This window comes from Ovis aries, chromosome 15 (genome assembly GCF_016772045.2).
Source record: "Ovis aries strain OAR_USU_Benz2616 breed Rambouillet chromosome 15, ARS-UI_Ramb_v3.0, whole genome shotgun sequence".
Lineage (NCBI taxonomy): Eukaryota > Metazoa > Chordata > Mammalia > Artiodactyla > Bovidae > Ovis > Ovis aries.
Window position 1 is genome coordinate 73,880,590 of NC_056068.1, and position 13,634 is coordinate 73,894,223.

Genomic DNA, 13,634 nt, shown 5'->3' on the forward strand with positions numbered 1-13,634 from the left:
GAGGGGTCAGCATGCAGTGCCTGGGGTGCAGGTCATTATCCTGGGGTCCTGATCTCATGGGCCGCAACAGCCCAGGGAGTCACCTGTGACTATCAAGTTAGGTGTGTTCCTAGTAAGAGCTGTCCGCCCCTCGCTGAAGCAGGTTCTGTGGGGAGCCCTGATGCAGGATGTCTCATTTAACTCTTATAACATGCCACGACGTAGGTCCTAAATACCCACTTTCATGGATGAAGAAACTGAGTCTCTAGAGGTTACATCATTTACCGGACACAGAGGTAGAGAGGTGTGAAGAGCCGGGATCGGAGCCCAGGTGTGTCTGGCTTCAGAGACCCTGCTTGGAGCTGTCATGTTCCGATGCAGGTTAGATGCTGCTTCTAGAAGGTCAGAGATGGAGGAGTTGGAGGAGGGTGGCTGGCTTGGTCTGGGGACCTGCTCTGGAGGTAGAGAGCCTGGGCTTGGAGATGATGCAAGAGACAAGGATGATCAATTGCCAGGGATGATGGTTTAACAACTGATGGGCATGGCGTGGACCAAGAGATGCTAGCTACACAGGCCTGCCATACCCACAGGTCCCCACTGCATCTCAGCCTTCCGCTGGCTGCTGGGAGGACAGGGCCTGGAACAAGGATCCTCCTGGGCCTGCCATCCTCTCCCCAGGGCTGTCAGAAAGAAAGCCTGGGAATACTGAATATGGTGTACTGAACATGCCCACGACTTATGAGCACCTTGAAGGCTGACTTGTAACAGCAGATGCCATCTGCTTCCCCCGGGCACAGGGAAGCCTGGTTTTCAAGCTGCAGTGCCTGGCATCAAGTCATTGCAGAGTAAATGCTGGCAGAATAGAATTGTATTCAGTCTGTCCGGCTGCCATGGATGTGCTTAAGAGTCCATAGGGACCAGGGAGGCTCCAGGGGGAGGTGGGATGCTATAGATCTCATGATGGAGGTGGTCAGGGTCGGGGGAGTGTCTGGGGGCTTGAGGCCCCAGGAGGCGCCAGCAGCTCTTTCCCTGTAACACCGCTTCCCCCGGGGGCAGGTCCTTCTGGTCAGAGGGCATGTGGGGTGGTAGGAGGTTTGTCAGGCCTGGGTCCCGCTCCTACTCCGTGACCTCCGCAAGTCCTTCTCAGCTCTGAGCCTTAGTTTCTCATCTATCAAACGGAAGGCTCACGCCTGCAATCAAGTAATATCATGACGTCATGCCTCTGAGCGTCCGCCCCGTGGTGCTAAGCATGTTTATGCATTATTCCAGTTAATCCTCCCAACACCGCTGGGGAAGAAGCTTCTGTTTTTAATCTCCCTTTTCAACTTGGAGTGAGCAGGACTGAGAGAGGTGGCGTCATCTGCCTGAGTGCATGCATGCGTGCTAAGTCGCTCCAGCCGTGTCTGACTCTTTGCGACCCTATGCACCATAGTCTGCCAGGCTCCCCTGTCCATGGGATTCTCCAGGCAAGAACACTGGAGTGGGTTGCCCTGCCCTCCTCCAGGGGATCTTCCCGACCCAGGGACTGAACCCGCATCTCTTATGTCTCCTGCATTGGCAGGTGGGTTATCTACCACTAGTGCCACCTGGGAAGCCCCCGTTTGCCTGAGACCATGCAGCGCATGAATGGTAGAGAACCCAGGCTGGCTGGCTCACAAGTCCTCGCTCCCAACTCCAGCCCCCCAGGGCAAAGCTCTGTGATGAGGACACTGTGACCAACTGTTCTCTCCCCCTATCAGCTCCAGAGGCAGACTGGCCCCTGGGACACCTCAAGGGGGAGGAGACGGAGGACGGGCAAGGGTTCCTTCTGGATGGAGTCCCCCAGTGAGAGGACTGAAGGGGCCTTGCTGTTTTGCAGGGGGATCACCATGGAAGGCGACTGTCTGAGCTGCATGAAGTATCTGATGTTTGTGTTCAATTTCTTCATATTTGTGAGTATTCCTGGAACGTGTCTGGGGTTCTCCCCAGACCTCTGCGGGGTGGGGGGAGCTGACTGATGCTTGGAAAGAATCATGTTGGGCTGAGGTCTAGGGGCCAGTGCTAGAAGCTGCCCAGCCTGCCTGGCTGGGGGTTCGTGGTGGGGAGACCCCGAATAGTGCCCACCCCACTTGGAGAGCCTGCCATCACAGGAGAGACGTTTTGCACAGCCCAGGGATAGTTCAGCTGTTCTAAAAGAAAAGGGGGCAGAGGCTTTAGCCCCAGCTACTATCCTGGGATCTGACCCCTCTTAGGGAGTTGAGGTGAAAGGGAAGGTGGAGATGATCAGAGGGTAGCAGGGGCTGCCACCAAGCCGGGACTCCCTGAGCAGCTGTGGACACCGGAGCAGAGCCAGCGCAGTCACCTGATGCAGCCTGAAACCTCTCCGGGTCTGAGGCACCTGGGTTCACAGCCCAACTCTGCACCTCACCCACTGTGTCATCTAAAGCACACGCCGCCTCCCTGAACCTCGGCATCGTCATCCCTTAATCTTCTACCTCAACAGATTCTTTGAAAATGAAGCAAGATAAGGATGTGCCTGGAATGTATCAGCTCCATCCCCATCCAACTTATGGATTCTATACATGAAAGGACAGCATCCCCAAGGGCTCAGGGGGCCAGCCCTGCACCCTGCCACAGCCCACCTGCTCTGCTCAGACCTATGGCCTCTCCTGGGAGCAGAGCCACACTCATCAAGTGACCCCACGTCAACCTTTGACCTTAGCGCAGCCAAGACCTGGATGAGTAAAGACCCACTGAAGTCCCCCAGGGCAGGGTCACTAGGAAGGAGAGGCCCCTTCCGGTCAAGACTGACTTCATCTGTCTGTCTGTCTCCATCTATTCTGTGTACACTTCAGCAGCTTTCCTGGATTTCCTTCCCCTGCCCCTAATTTTGAAGAGCAGGCAACTCCACAGACTTGAATTCTAGACCTGACTTCCAAGCGGGGTGACCTTGGGCCACTCAGTTTGTGCCTGAGCCCCCCTTGAAGCAGAACTCAGCACGCAATTGTTAAACTCCCAAACCTCCAGCAGCTGTGAGGAGGGGACATGGGTTTTCCTGGAAGTTTTGTGGGGAACCAGGGGGAAAGGCAGGGCTCAGCAGATGGCAAAATGTTGCTTCTGTTGGCTGCGCCTGGGTCCCCAGGCCTCTGCGCCCCACCCCTCCCCCCACCGCACCTGAAAGGACCATCTTTTGCCCCAAACTGTCCAGCTCTTCCTCCACTGACAGACCCCATCAGCCGGCAGTTTTACGTCATTTCTCTGGTCTTCCTGCCACACGGGGATTTTAAGCCCTTCCCAGTCTTTAAAATCCATGATGCCAAATGAGTTCTCCTGCAACAGATCCGTTTCCAATAGACTGGTCTGTGCCCAAGACCAATGGAACGGATGTCTATTGAACCCTGCTAGGCACCTTCAAGTCCTTGGGAGGTGGGAAACAGTATCTTCGTTTAACTACGAGGAAGCTAGGGCTCAGAGAGGTTAAGGCACTTGACCAAGGTCTCACAGCGCACGCGTGGCACAGCCCTTTCTCTGGACTAAGCTGCCTCTTTCCAGAGATAAGTAAGGCCTGGAGAGCGGACCGTGGAGAGGAAGTCATGAACAAGAAGGCTTTCTAGGCGCGGATTTGAGAGTGGGGAGCCTGCCCCAACTGAGAGCTCCTGTGAGGACAACGAGGATGGCTTTGGTCTGTGTTTCCCAGCGTAGGCGTCAGAGCACGTTCACGAACTTGGGGAGCATCTTGGGGCTGGAGTCAGGGGGACCTGGGGCTCAGCCCTGGCTCTGATATGAACCTACTGTGTGACCTTCGGCAACTTGTTGGCCCCCTTTGGGGCTCAGCGTCGAATCAGAGGGTTGGACTGAACGACCTCAGTGCCCAGCAGCTCTAACACTTAAGGAGACTAGGAACGTGGCAGATAGACTCTGCAGGACATGGTTCCTGGCGGCCCAAAGTAGAGTGTTGGTCAGAGACGGGCTCTGGAGGATGCGTGATGCACCCTAGGTCAGAATTAAGGAGGGACGTTCAAAGCAGAGGAAGACACAGAGGCAGTTTCTGCCCAGCTCACTCGGCACCTCCGCGCCAGGGCCTCGAGCAGGGAGCTGGTGTGTGTGGGGGGGGGTGTCTAACCGCCGTGTCTCCCCATGTCTTCTCCGTGCTCCTGCCTGGCCTTGGGGAGCAGCTGGGCGGGGCCTGCTTGCTGGGCATCGGCATCTGGGTCATGGTGGACCCCACCGGCTTCCGGGAGATCGTGGCCGCCAACCCCCTGCTCATCACGGGTGCCTACATCCTCCTGGCCATGGGGGGCCTGCTTTTTCTGCTCGGCTTCCTGGGCTGCTGCGGGGCCGTCCGGGAGAACAAGTGTCTGCTGCTGTTCGTGAGTATCCCATGGGTGCCCTGGGGAGGGGGGTGGATAGAGCCCTGTACCCACACTAAGGGGGACTCACACTGGGGTCTGAGCCAGGTAGGCTGGCCTCCAGGAGCGGGAGAGCCACCAACCCTTGCCATATGCATCCATGCTGGCCTGGTGCCTGCCGCCTGGGTGAGCCGCCCCCAGGAGCGCGGTGGCCTCGGCCTCCAGGTCCGAACGGCCAGGCTTCCCCACCGCAGGGTCAGCTGAGAGCACTGAGTCGTGATGCTTTTCGACTTGCATGCTTCCGAGAACTCAAATAAAAGACCGAAGCTCTTTCACATTTTCCCTTCTAAAATGGAAGTGATATGATCTCGGTAGGTCCTTTATTCATTAGCTGAATGGTCTTTGACCTGCTGTCACAGGCCACGTGATTCGCTGGTGCTATAGGTGCATCGAGGGCTGAGTGACCATCCATAGTCGTGTGGGGGGTTGGGGGGGCAGGCAAGCCCAGGAGGATGAGCTGGGTTTGTGTGCGTGACCTGCTGTGTCTCATAACAAACAGTGTGACTCTGATTTAGTTTCTTAACCTCTCTGAGCCTTAGCATCTGCTGGTGAAGCCAGAGGCTAACTTGCTCGGCTGTAGACAGGAGTCAAACGAGACCAGCAGCGGATGTCCCGTTCCTCGGGTCCTCTGTATTCACATGGACTGTGGCCCTTTCTCTCCTCACTTGTCTGGCTTCCTCCCCTCCCAGGTCCTGTGCCTTCAGGGTTAGGAAAACTGGGTTGAGCGCAATCTTGCCGGAAGGAAAGTTAAAAACAGCCCACCTTGGCTGTGCAGCTGGGCCAACTTGCAGACTCGCCTCAGGAGCCAGCCGGCGGGTGGGTCAGGAGTTAAGCGATAGGGAGGCGGGGGCCGGTCAGCGATGCGTCCTCGCAAGGCGTCTAGCGCCCCCTGGTGGACAGCTCTGTGCAGTGTCCAATGGTGCCGGCGGTCTGGGCTTGGGGAGCCTGGGACTCTGAAAGGATCTGAGTACGGGGGTCCCAGGACACACCAAACCCATCCTCCCCCGCCCACCCTGCGCCTCGGTGCTTGAACAGGCTCATCCAGCATGAACGGGCTCATCTCTGAAGCCAAGACAAAAACCACGCTGGCGCTCTGGGCCAGGAGCAAGCTGGGGGCCTCGCAAGCCCTCTCCAGCTAAGTGGCTCCTTCAGAGCCTGCCAGCTGGACGAGGCATCGCTCTCCCCAGTGCCTAAGGAAAAAGGCTGAGACCCAGGAGGGGGCTGGCTGCAGCTCTCCCCGGAGAGAGGCTTAAGTCCTGGCTGTGGCTGGTCTGCCCCCAAACCTTAGAGTCTCCCCTCTCTCCGCCTCCTCCTCTGCGGTCTCCCTCCAGCCTCTGCTTCTCCCCTTCTTTTCTCGCTCTTCCTCTGCCTCTGTCTCCCTGTCTCTCTCTGCCTTCCTCCTGATCCCTTGGTTTCTGTTCCTGCTGCGCTTCCTTCTCCTTCTCCTGGACGCCCCCTTGTCTGCCCCTCTCTCCCTTCCCCGCACTTCCTTGACTTCCCCTGCCTCCCCTCTCCTCCTCCCCTTCCTTCTTGCCCAGTCCACTCCACTGTCCTCTCTGTCACAAGCCTAAGGCACACAACCCGAGGTCACAGTGCAGGTCAAAGGCAGGGGACGCTTGGACCCGGGTCTGCTGTCTCAGAGGGACTGGTCCAGAGGCTCCTCCCCTGGAATGCACTCAAGCGGTTCAAAACTCAGCCAAAATTATATGCAAAATATTATGTCTGGGCCTCTGTGTGTGTGGCTATACATGTGTGTTCTGTGTGTGTGTGGTGCATGCTTGCGTGTTTCTGGGATTCCCACAGCTTCTGGAAGGTTTTCAGATTGATTCATAATCTGAAAAGTAAGAAGAAACACTTTTTTTTCCCAACCTGGACTCAGCCATGCAGGGTGGTTCCAGCACCGAGTCTCACCCCTCCTTGTTTGTTAAAGAAGCCTGAGCCGCCTCGTCACCCTTTCGGGAAGAAGCAAAGACTAGTCTTGGGAGAAGCCAAGAGAGTGACTTCAGTCCCCTCTGGAACTGGGGCTCAAAGGCCCGCAGAGAGAGGAGGCCTGGAGATGGAGGTCACCTGGGGGACCCCTGCCCCTGCTTGGAGGCTAAGCCCTAAGGGGTCCCAGTGACCCTTAGCCCAGGAACAATGGTCCTGATGTCACCTAATGACCTACTTTTCTAAAACATTTTTCCAAACAGTCCTGTTGATCAATTCTAGAGCATTTTCATGGACCACAAGACTACTTCAGCCTATTAGTGACATTTTGTGGCATCCCTTTTTGCCTAGCTGCTCACCTATAAACAGTTCAAGGAATGTTTCTAACCCATTTATTGAAAGCTTCACATTTTCAAAATATTTGATAACCAAGGCATGCTAAATTGGAAAAGAGAATAGCAAAAAGGGAAGAGTATAATTTAAAAGCGATAAAACGAGCTGAATTGTACAACAAGTATGTAAATTTGGTAAATATTATTAGAAATGAGAGCGAAAAGCAGATGTATTGTAGGCAGATGGGTTAGGAAAGTCTGGAAATGCTCACAAGTAGGCAAAATAGCAGCTTTTACCCCTTTATTAATCGCCTGATCCTATGCAAAGCGTTGTAAATTTGATGTTGAGGAATTACTGGCAAGTGTGCCCTCAGACAAATGGGATGAGGTCAGATAACTCAAGAGAAACACACTCTGGGAAAGGCCCTGGTTCGGGGGAGCCCCAGAAAGCATCAGCCCTGTGGCTGGGTCCAGGCGGGATGCCCCTTCAAATAACCAGGAGTAATCTCGTCAAGCAGGAGGCAATTGTTTCACGCTGGAGATGCTGGCAGAAGTGATCTTGTTACTCATGTTGGCCCCACAGCCCTGCACTTTCCTCCAGGTGACTTACACACTCATGTCACCCACTCCGTGCCCAGGCTTTTGGGGGGCCCTGCTTCAGGCAGGAACAGTGGCCAGGAGATCTGCAGACCCTCCTCCTCTGGGGAGACCTGCTTTCCCCATCAATGAGTTACGGGTTTATTCTTTCATCTCATCTCAGGACTTATGCTTTTCATCTCGTGGATTTCATTTCATGGATCATGAATCTTGGCTCAGTGGAAACTCCATCAGAGTGGGGATCACATCACCCTTGTGTGTATTTGTATATCAGTACCTAGCACAGTGGGCTTCCCGGGTGGCTCAGAATGATGAGGAATCCACCTGTCAAGGCAGCAGATGAGGGTTTGATCCCCGGATCAGGAAGATGCCCTGGAGAAGGAAATGGCAACTCACTCCAGTATTCTTGCCTGGGTAGTCCCAGGGAGAGAGGAGCCTGGCAGGCTACAGTCCATGGGATTGCAGAAGAGCTGGACACGACTTAGCAACTAAACCACAACGACCTAACACAGTACCTGGCACAGAGCATGTGCTCAGTAAACAGGCCTGGACTGAAGGGGTAGAGAGGGGGCCTGGGCCAGAGCATGGCCTCTGCAGTCAGAAAAGCCTGGGGACAAGCCTGGACTGAAGGGGCAGAGAGGGGGCCTGGGCCAGAGCATGGCCTCTGCAGTCAGAAAAGCCTGGTTCTTATCCCTGCCGTGCCACTTCCTGGCTGTGTGACCTGGGGTCAGTCACTTAAGCTCTCTGAACTTCAGATTCCTCATATGTAAGCTGAAGATGATAATACCACCTTACCCGCCATAATACTGTGATCAGCATTCAATAAGAAAATGTACATCTTGCTTAACTCTGTTCCTGGCACATATAAGCATTTGATAAATTGAAAACGAAAGGATTGGTGTTGATCCACAAGAGACCCTGCAGGCCAGCTGAGTCTTAAAACGTGGGGCTCTGGTTCTGACAGGTCAGGAAGCAGACCTGCAGTAAGCCTCACTGCAGTCAGCTGTGTGGGGTGACCTAGGACTGAAGTTGGGAGGTAGAGCTCCCCAGCCGGAAAGGAGAGTGACAGAAGGCCTCCTGTACCCTGGGCAGCCTGCCCCAGGCCACAGTGCCCATCCCATCCCCCTCCACTTCCACGAGCTGGTCCTTGGGTTAAGAGGTATGTTCCCCGCCTCTGCAGCCTCTCCTCCCTCTGACAGTGATGAAGGGCCCTGGCAGGGCTCCTGGCACCTCCATTTGGCTGGTGACAGATGGTCATCCGATTCTGTTTCACAAGGCCTCCATGGAGACCCGCCCTGCCCTCTGCCCTCTCAGTGCAGTTGCTGGCAGTCCTCAGGCTGGCATAAAGAGCAGCCTCGGAAATGGTTTCCACCCCAGTGATGTGACGGAGCTGTCTCTGCCTATCGATCTCAGCTTAGACAGTTATAAACTATGGATGAGACGGAGCTCGTGAACTCCGCGTGCTCATCACTCCGGGAGTGTGCGTGCACTTTCCAGGGCATTTAGCACCACATCAGTGAGATAATGCAGTGGAGCGCCGTGCACAGCGTGAGAATGGCTCAGTGGTGGCTCAGAACCAAGCGCGAGCGTGGCCTTCCTGGAGACAAGCACTGGTCTCTGGAAAATGCATGATAACTATCACCTGTCCAGTGCTTGGCGCTTCCTGGGTGGCACTACTGTTAAAGAACCCACTTGCCAACTTAGGAGACTCAAGACATGCAGGTTCAACCCCTGGGTCAGGAAGATCCCCTGGAGGAGGGTGTGACAACCCAGTCCAGTATTCTTGCCTGGAGACAATCCCATGGACAGAGGAGCCTGGTGGGCTACAGTTCACAGGGTCCCAAAGAGTCGGACACAACTGGAGCGACTTAGCACTCACGCACTCCTTCCGCATCCAGCGCTTAACACCTGGGCATGGATCGTATATAAGCCATTTCACTGAATCATTTGGGCAGCCTGGCAAAGCAGCTGCTGACCATCAACACCCTTGTTCTATTGATGGAGAAACCGGAACCCAGACATGGTAGAAGCTGACAGAGCCAGCCCAGCTGGCAAGCGGCACAGTGGAAAGAAACAGGGGACCTCCGATTCTAGAACACCATCCTAACACCATGTTATCCTGGAGCCCAGGAAAGCCTCCAGGTCTTAAGACTTTCAAAGCGAGGCAGTGGGGGCTGAAGTGCTGAGGACAAGCTCAGGACCCTTCGCTTCCTTCCAGCCTGGGCACACACGGTGCACACTGGAAGTTCGGAGGACTTTGGCCTGAGCAAGGGAGCAGGTCCTGGGGCCGCCGTGCGCATGTGCGGCTGGGGCTTCAGGGCCCTGCTGGTGGTCTCCACGTGGGGTGACAGCTCCAGGATGGTCCCAGTGCAAGCGGACAATGCTGAGTGATGAGGACACAACCATCCACCCACAACAGTGCCCATGATGGCCCGGGCCTGGAGATAGCAGATAGCAAGGTCATTACGGTGAGCTGGTCACTCGTGGATTCATTTACTCATCGGAGAGCCGTATACCAGCACCGGTGCTGTCCGGGCATCAAGAACACTGCCCGCTGGATCCCAGCTGATGGTGGTGATCCGGCGGGGCGCAGCGGCTGTGGTACACACTTCTGCAGGGCCCTGGGATGTGGGGGAGCCAGGAACCGAGTCTGGAAAGCAGGGTGCTGGTGGGCAAGCAAGGGCAGGGCCTTCCAGGGAGCTCAGCATGTGAGGTGCCCCAGGCAAGAGGTGTCGTGGCGACATGGAGATATGCAGAGAGTAGCAGGGGGTGGGGGTGGGGTACTTTGTTAGATTCCAGACTCCCAGCCCCTGGGTTTTCAGATTTTAATAGACATACCACCTTCCCTCCAATCATGCTCCTTTATTGCAGCTGAAAAGTAACGTCACTACCCCCACTACCCATGGGAATGAGGGGCAGCCAGGCAGGGAGAGGTGGCCTGGGCCTGATAGGGTGGGGACAGCCAGCCAGGGATCCCCAGGGACTTCAGGATTCCCACTACTTGGACAGTCCACCTGGGGGAGGTCCAAACAAGTTTCAACATCGATCTTTTTCAAGGGCTGCCAAGTACGGTTGGTCAGAACGCCCACTGCACAAGGGCCCTCTAAAGAGTGCCATTTGCACAGAAGACGTATGTGTATGTTTATTTGTTCCATATTTGTATTACAACCTTGTTGGCTCCAAAGATAGACTTTTATGAAAAATGTCTGGTTTATGGCAGGTAAGTTCCTCAGTCTTATGAAATGGGTACATTGCCCCATCGTGTGACAGATGGAAGGGTGCCTCAGAGAGCGGTCAGCTGTCCGCTTCCTACCTGCCCTCGGGACTCACAAGGCTGCCCCCTTCTCTCTACAGTTCTTCTTGTTCATCCTGATCATCTTCTTGGCAGAGCTCTCAGCAGCCATCCTGGCCTTCATCTTCAGGGGGAATGTACGTACCTGGCCTCGTGTGCCCTGGCCCATTCGTGGCCAGCCCCTCCGTCCCCAAAGGGTCTCACAGAGTCAGCGTCCTCCCCTCCAGTGTTTCCAGCTCCAATCACAATCCACCACCTCACCCAGTGAAGCCCCACAGCCCAAAAAGAAACCTGCGAGCCTGTCCCTGCAAGGGCTTTCCCAGAAGGTCAGAGTCAGAGGGCCCTTAAGGGTCTCCGCTCTTTCCAAGCGTCTGGTGCAACCCCATCCCTAACTCTAGAATCTTCCATTCTATGCCTTGCCCAGCACTGGCCCAGCAGCGGTCGTTTCATAGTCCAAGGATAGTCAGAGAGGCTTCCCACCCCCCAACCGACCCCCAGCCCCCACGCAGAATCTGCACCAAGCAGGAGAACAGGGCAGAGCCCTCCTGGATGAGGCCCTGGCAAGTATGCATTTTGGGCCACTTACCCCCAGAGACCATCTTATCCCAGAGGCTCCAACCACCGAGGGCCCCACCCTTCCCTGCAGAGGGGAGCAGGGTGATCAGGCCTCCGGGGAGTATTTTGAAGGTAGCAATGACTTGCAAGGGCCTCTGGAAACTGCGGCTCTGCAGAGATGTCTTGCTGCACACACAGCGGCTTCTTCAGGGCCCAGGACACAGCGCATCCGCTCGGCTCTGTCTGAGGAACAGCTCAGGGTTAGGGAGTGGCAGGAGGGGTGAGCCCCCAGTGTGGACCAGCCACCCTCTGGAAAGAGCTGCAGTACCGGTGGAGGTTCACCAGTGGTTGCTGAGGGCTGTGTGGGTAGTCTGTGTGTTCATGCTGGGGATCTGACAATGCAGGGAGGCCACAAGTGCTTAGAGGTGGGGGGTGGACCCCAAGGGCCCGCCCCAAGTCAGCTGCTCCCGAGGAGGGTCCCTGGCACTAGGGCTCAGAGGCCTTCCCCCACCCTCCCCCAGAGCAGATCAGTGGAGAAGCCCGTATCTAGCTGCCATGGCTCTCAGTCCAGCCCCTCCCTCTGCCTCCAGCTCACCCGTGAATTCTTCACCAAGGAGCTCACCAAGCACTACCAGGGCAACAACGACACGGACGTCTTCTCCGCCACCTGGAACTCTGTCATGATCACGGTGAGTGGCCCCAGGGATGCTCTGAGCCCTCAGAGCCCTGATGCCCAGGGGAGCCATTATCTGGCCTCCAGAGCCTTGCTCTCTGCGCCTGTGCAGATATCAGTGATCAATCAGGCGCTGATCCGCCCGGCCCAGGCCCAGCCTCAGAACCGGCATCCATCCGCACAGCATCTTGGGCAGCCGTTGCCCATCAGCCACAGTCCGAACTCAGGGTGAAACCTGTTTGCCCTCCCTGTCTTGAGTCCTCAAGCAGTTTTAACTGTCATCAGTGATAGTAACCATAGCAACTACTTATTGAGTGCTCAGCCCCGGTGAAGTAGGAATTGTTACCACCTCTCTGATTTTACCGATGAGGACACTGGAGGCTCAGAGAGGCTGAGTGGCTTTCCCGGGGTTGCACGGGAGCAGGTGGAGCCAGCTCCCACTCGGATCATGACTGCCCCCCCGCCCCCGCGCCGCCTCGCAGTGGCCTGTGGATAAGCTTTGCATTTGCCTCCTCACTCTCATGCCCGGCTCCAGCTCCTACCTGCCCTTCTCTTTGCTCTGTCTAGTTTGGTTGCTGTGGGGTCAACGGGCCCGAAGATTTTAAGTATGCATCAGTTTTCCGACTCCTGACTTTGGACAGTGATGAGGTGCCGGAGGCCTGCTGCCGGAGAGAACCCCAGAGTCGGGACGGGGTCCTGCTGAGCAGAGAGGAATGCCTCCTGGGAAGGGACCTGTTCCTGAACAAGCAGGTACCAGGCCCTGCTTCCCCTGGCAGGGGAGACCTGTCCATCAGGAATGGCGGCTGGCCAAGCTGGGTGGGTGGCAGTGTGAGCCCAGAAGATCTGAAGGCACTCAGGGAATCCCGTGGAAACATTGGCTGTGGTGTGGGACTCCTGAACGGGGGCTAAGGAAGGCTCCACTCATGCCCCTGAGATCCAGCCAAAGGAGTTAAAGCATGAGAACGGCAGACAGTCCATCAGTGGCACAGACCAGAGGAGTGGGCATTTTGACTGGGGTTCAAGGGTAACTAGGAGTTTTCCGGTGTTCCAAGTAGAACACTCCCTGAGCTTCTGGTACTGCAGGTCTCAAGAAGGAAAACCAGAGTTACACAGCAGGGCCCCTCCTCAGCTGTGCACTTTATCTGGGGAGAACCCACATTTGTCATGTGGAAGCACCCCCAGGCCCCAAGAGAATAAGATTTCCTTGACCTTAGCCTCCAAAGTCAGGGAAGCTCCTAGACTTCTTGGCTTCTCTTGCAACCCAAGGACTTCATCTAAGTCTCAGAAGAAGCCCTTTCCCATCCTGCTATGTCCCCTCAGTGAGACACACAGTGCCTTGACCTTGATCCCCCTTCCTACTTACCAGTCCCCACACTCCTCAGGGGGATATGTGAGGCCAGGCTGGGGGAGGGCGGGCCAGTGCAGGGAGAATGAGGGTGAACCGAGCCCCACACCCCGTGCTTGATTTGGCCTTTGATGAGGCTCCCATGGGAGAGCTCCAGGTGCTGGGAACCGCAGCAGGGGACAGGAGGCAAAGGCCCTGTTCCTGCAGGGCCTACAGTCTGGCTAGAGGAAGCAGATGATAAGCAAGCAGCAAGCACATAAGAAGTCATAATCTCACAGGAAGTAATCATCTCACTGTAAAGAAAATAAAACCGGATGATGGGCTAGAAGGGACTAGGGTGGGACGGGGGTAGGGCTTAAGGCAAGGGGAATCCCCCTGGGGAAGGGGAGAGTTGGGCTGAGGCCTGACCCAGCCATCTGATGAGACTCTTTCCAGCTTCAGCTTTGCCTCATAAACTCAGCACCCTCTTCTCCTGCACCTGCCCACGTCATGTCAAAGGATTCCCAGGCCCAGAGAGTCACGTTCCTCCATCCCTTATGGTCCTGTG

General features: G+C 55.9%; 1 protein-coding gene across 14 annotated transcripts in view; it reads left to right on the plus strand.

Annotated features, from left to right (window-relative positions):
* Positions 1-13,634, plus strand: part of TSPAN18 (tetraspanin 18) — a 204,475-nt gene that overhangs the window by 175,869 nt on the left and 14,972 nt on the right. For all 14 annotated transcript variants that reach the window (XM_060399534.1, XM_042233391.2, XM_060399532.1 and 11 more), the window contains 5 exons: positions 1,838-1,910; positions 4,134-4,328; positions 10,577-10,651; positions 11,660-11,758; positions 12,310-12,492. In XM_060399534.1, coding sequence (XP_060255517.1) covers positions 1,848-1,910; positions 4,134-4,328; positions 10,577-10,651; positions 11,660-11,758; positions 12,310-12,492 — 615 coding nt within the window. In that variant the 5' untranslated portion in view covers positions 1,838-1,847. The remainder of the gene's footprint in view (positions 1-1,837; positions 1,911-4,133; positions 4,329-10,576; positions 10,652-11,659; positions 11,759-12,309; positions 12,493-13,634) is intronic.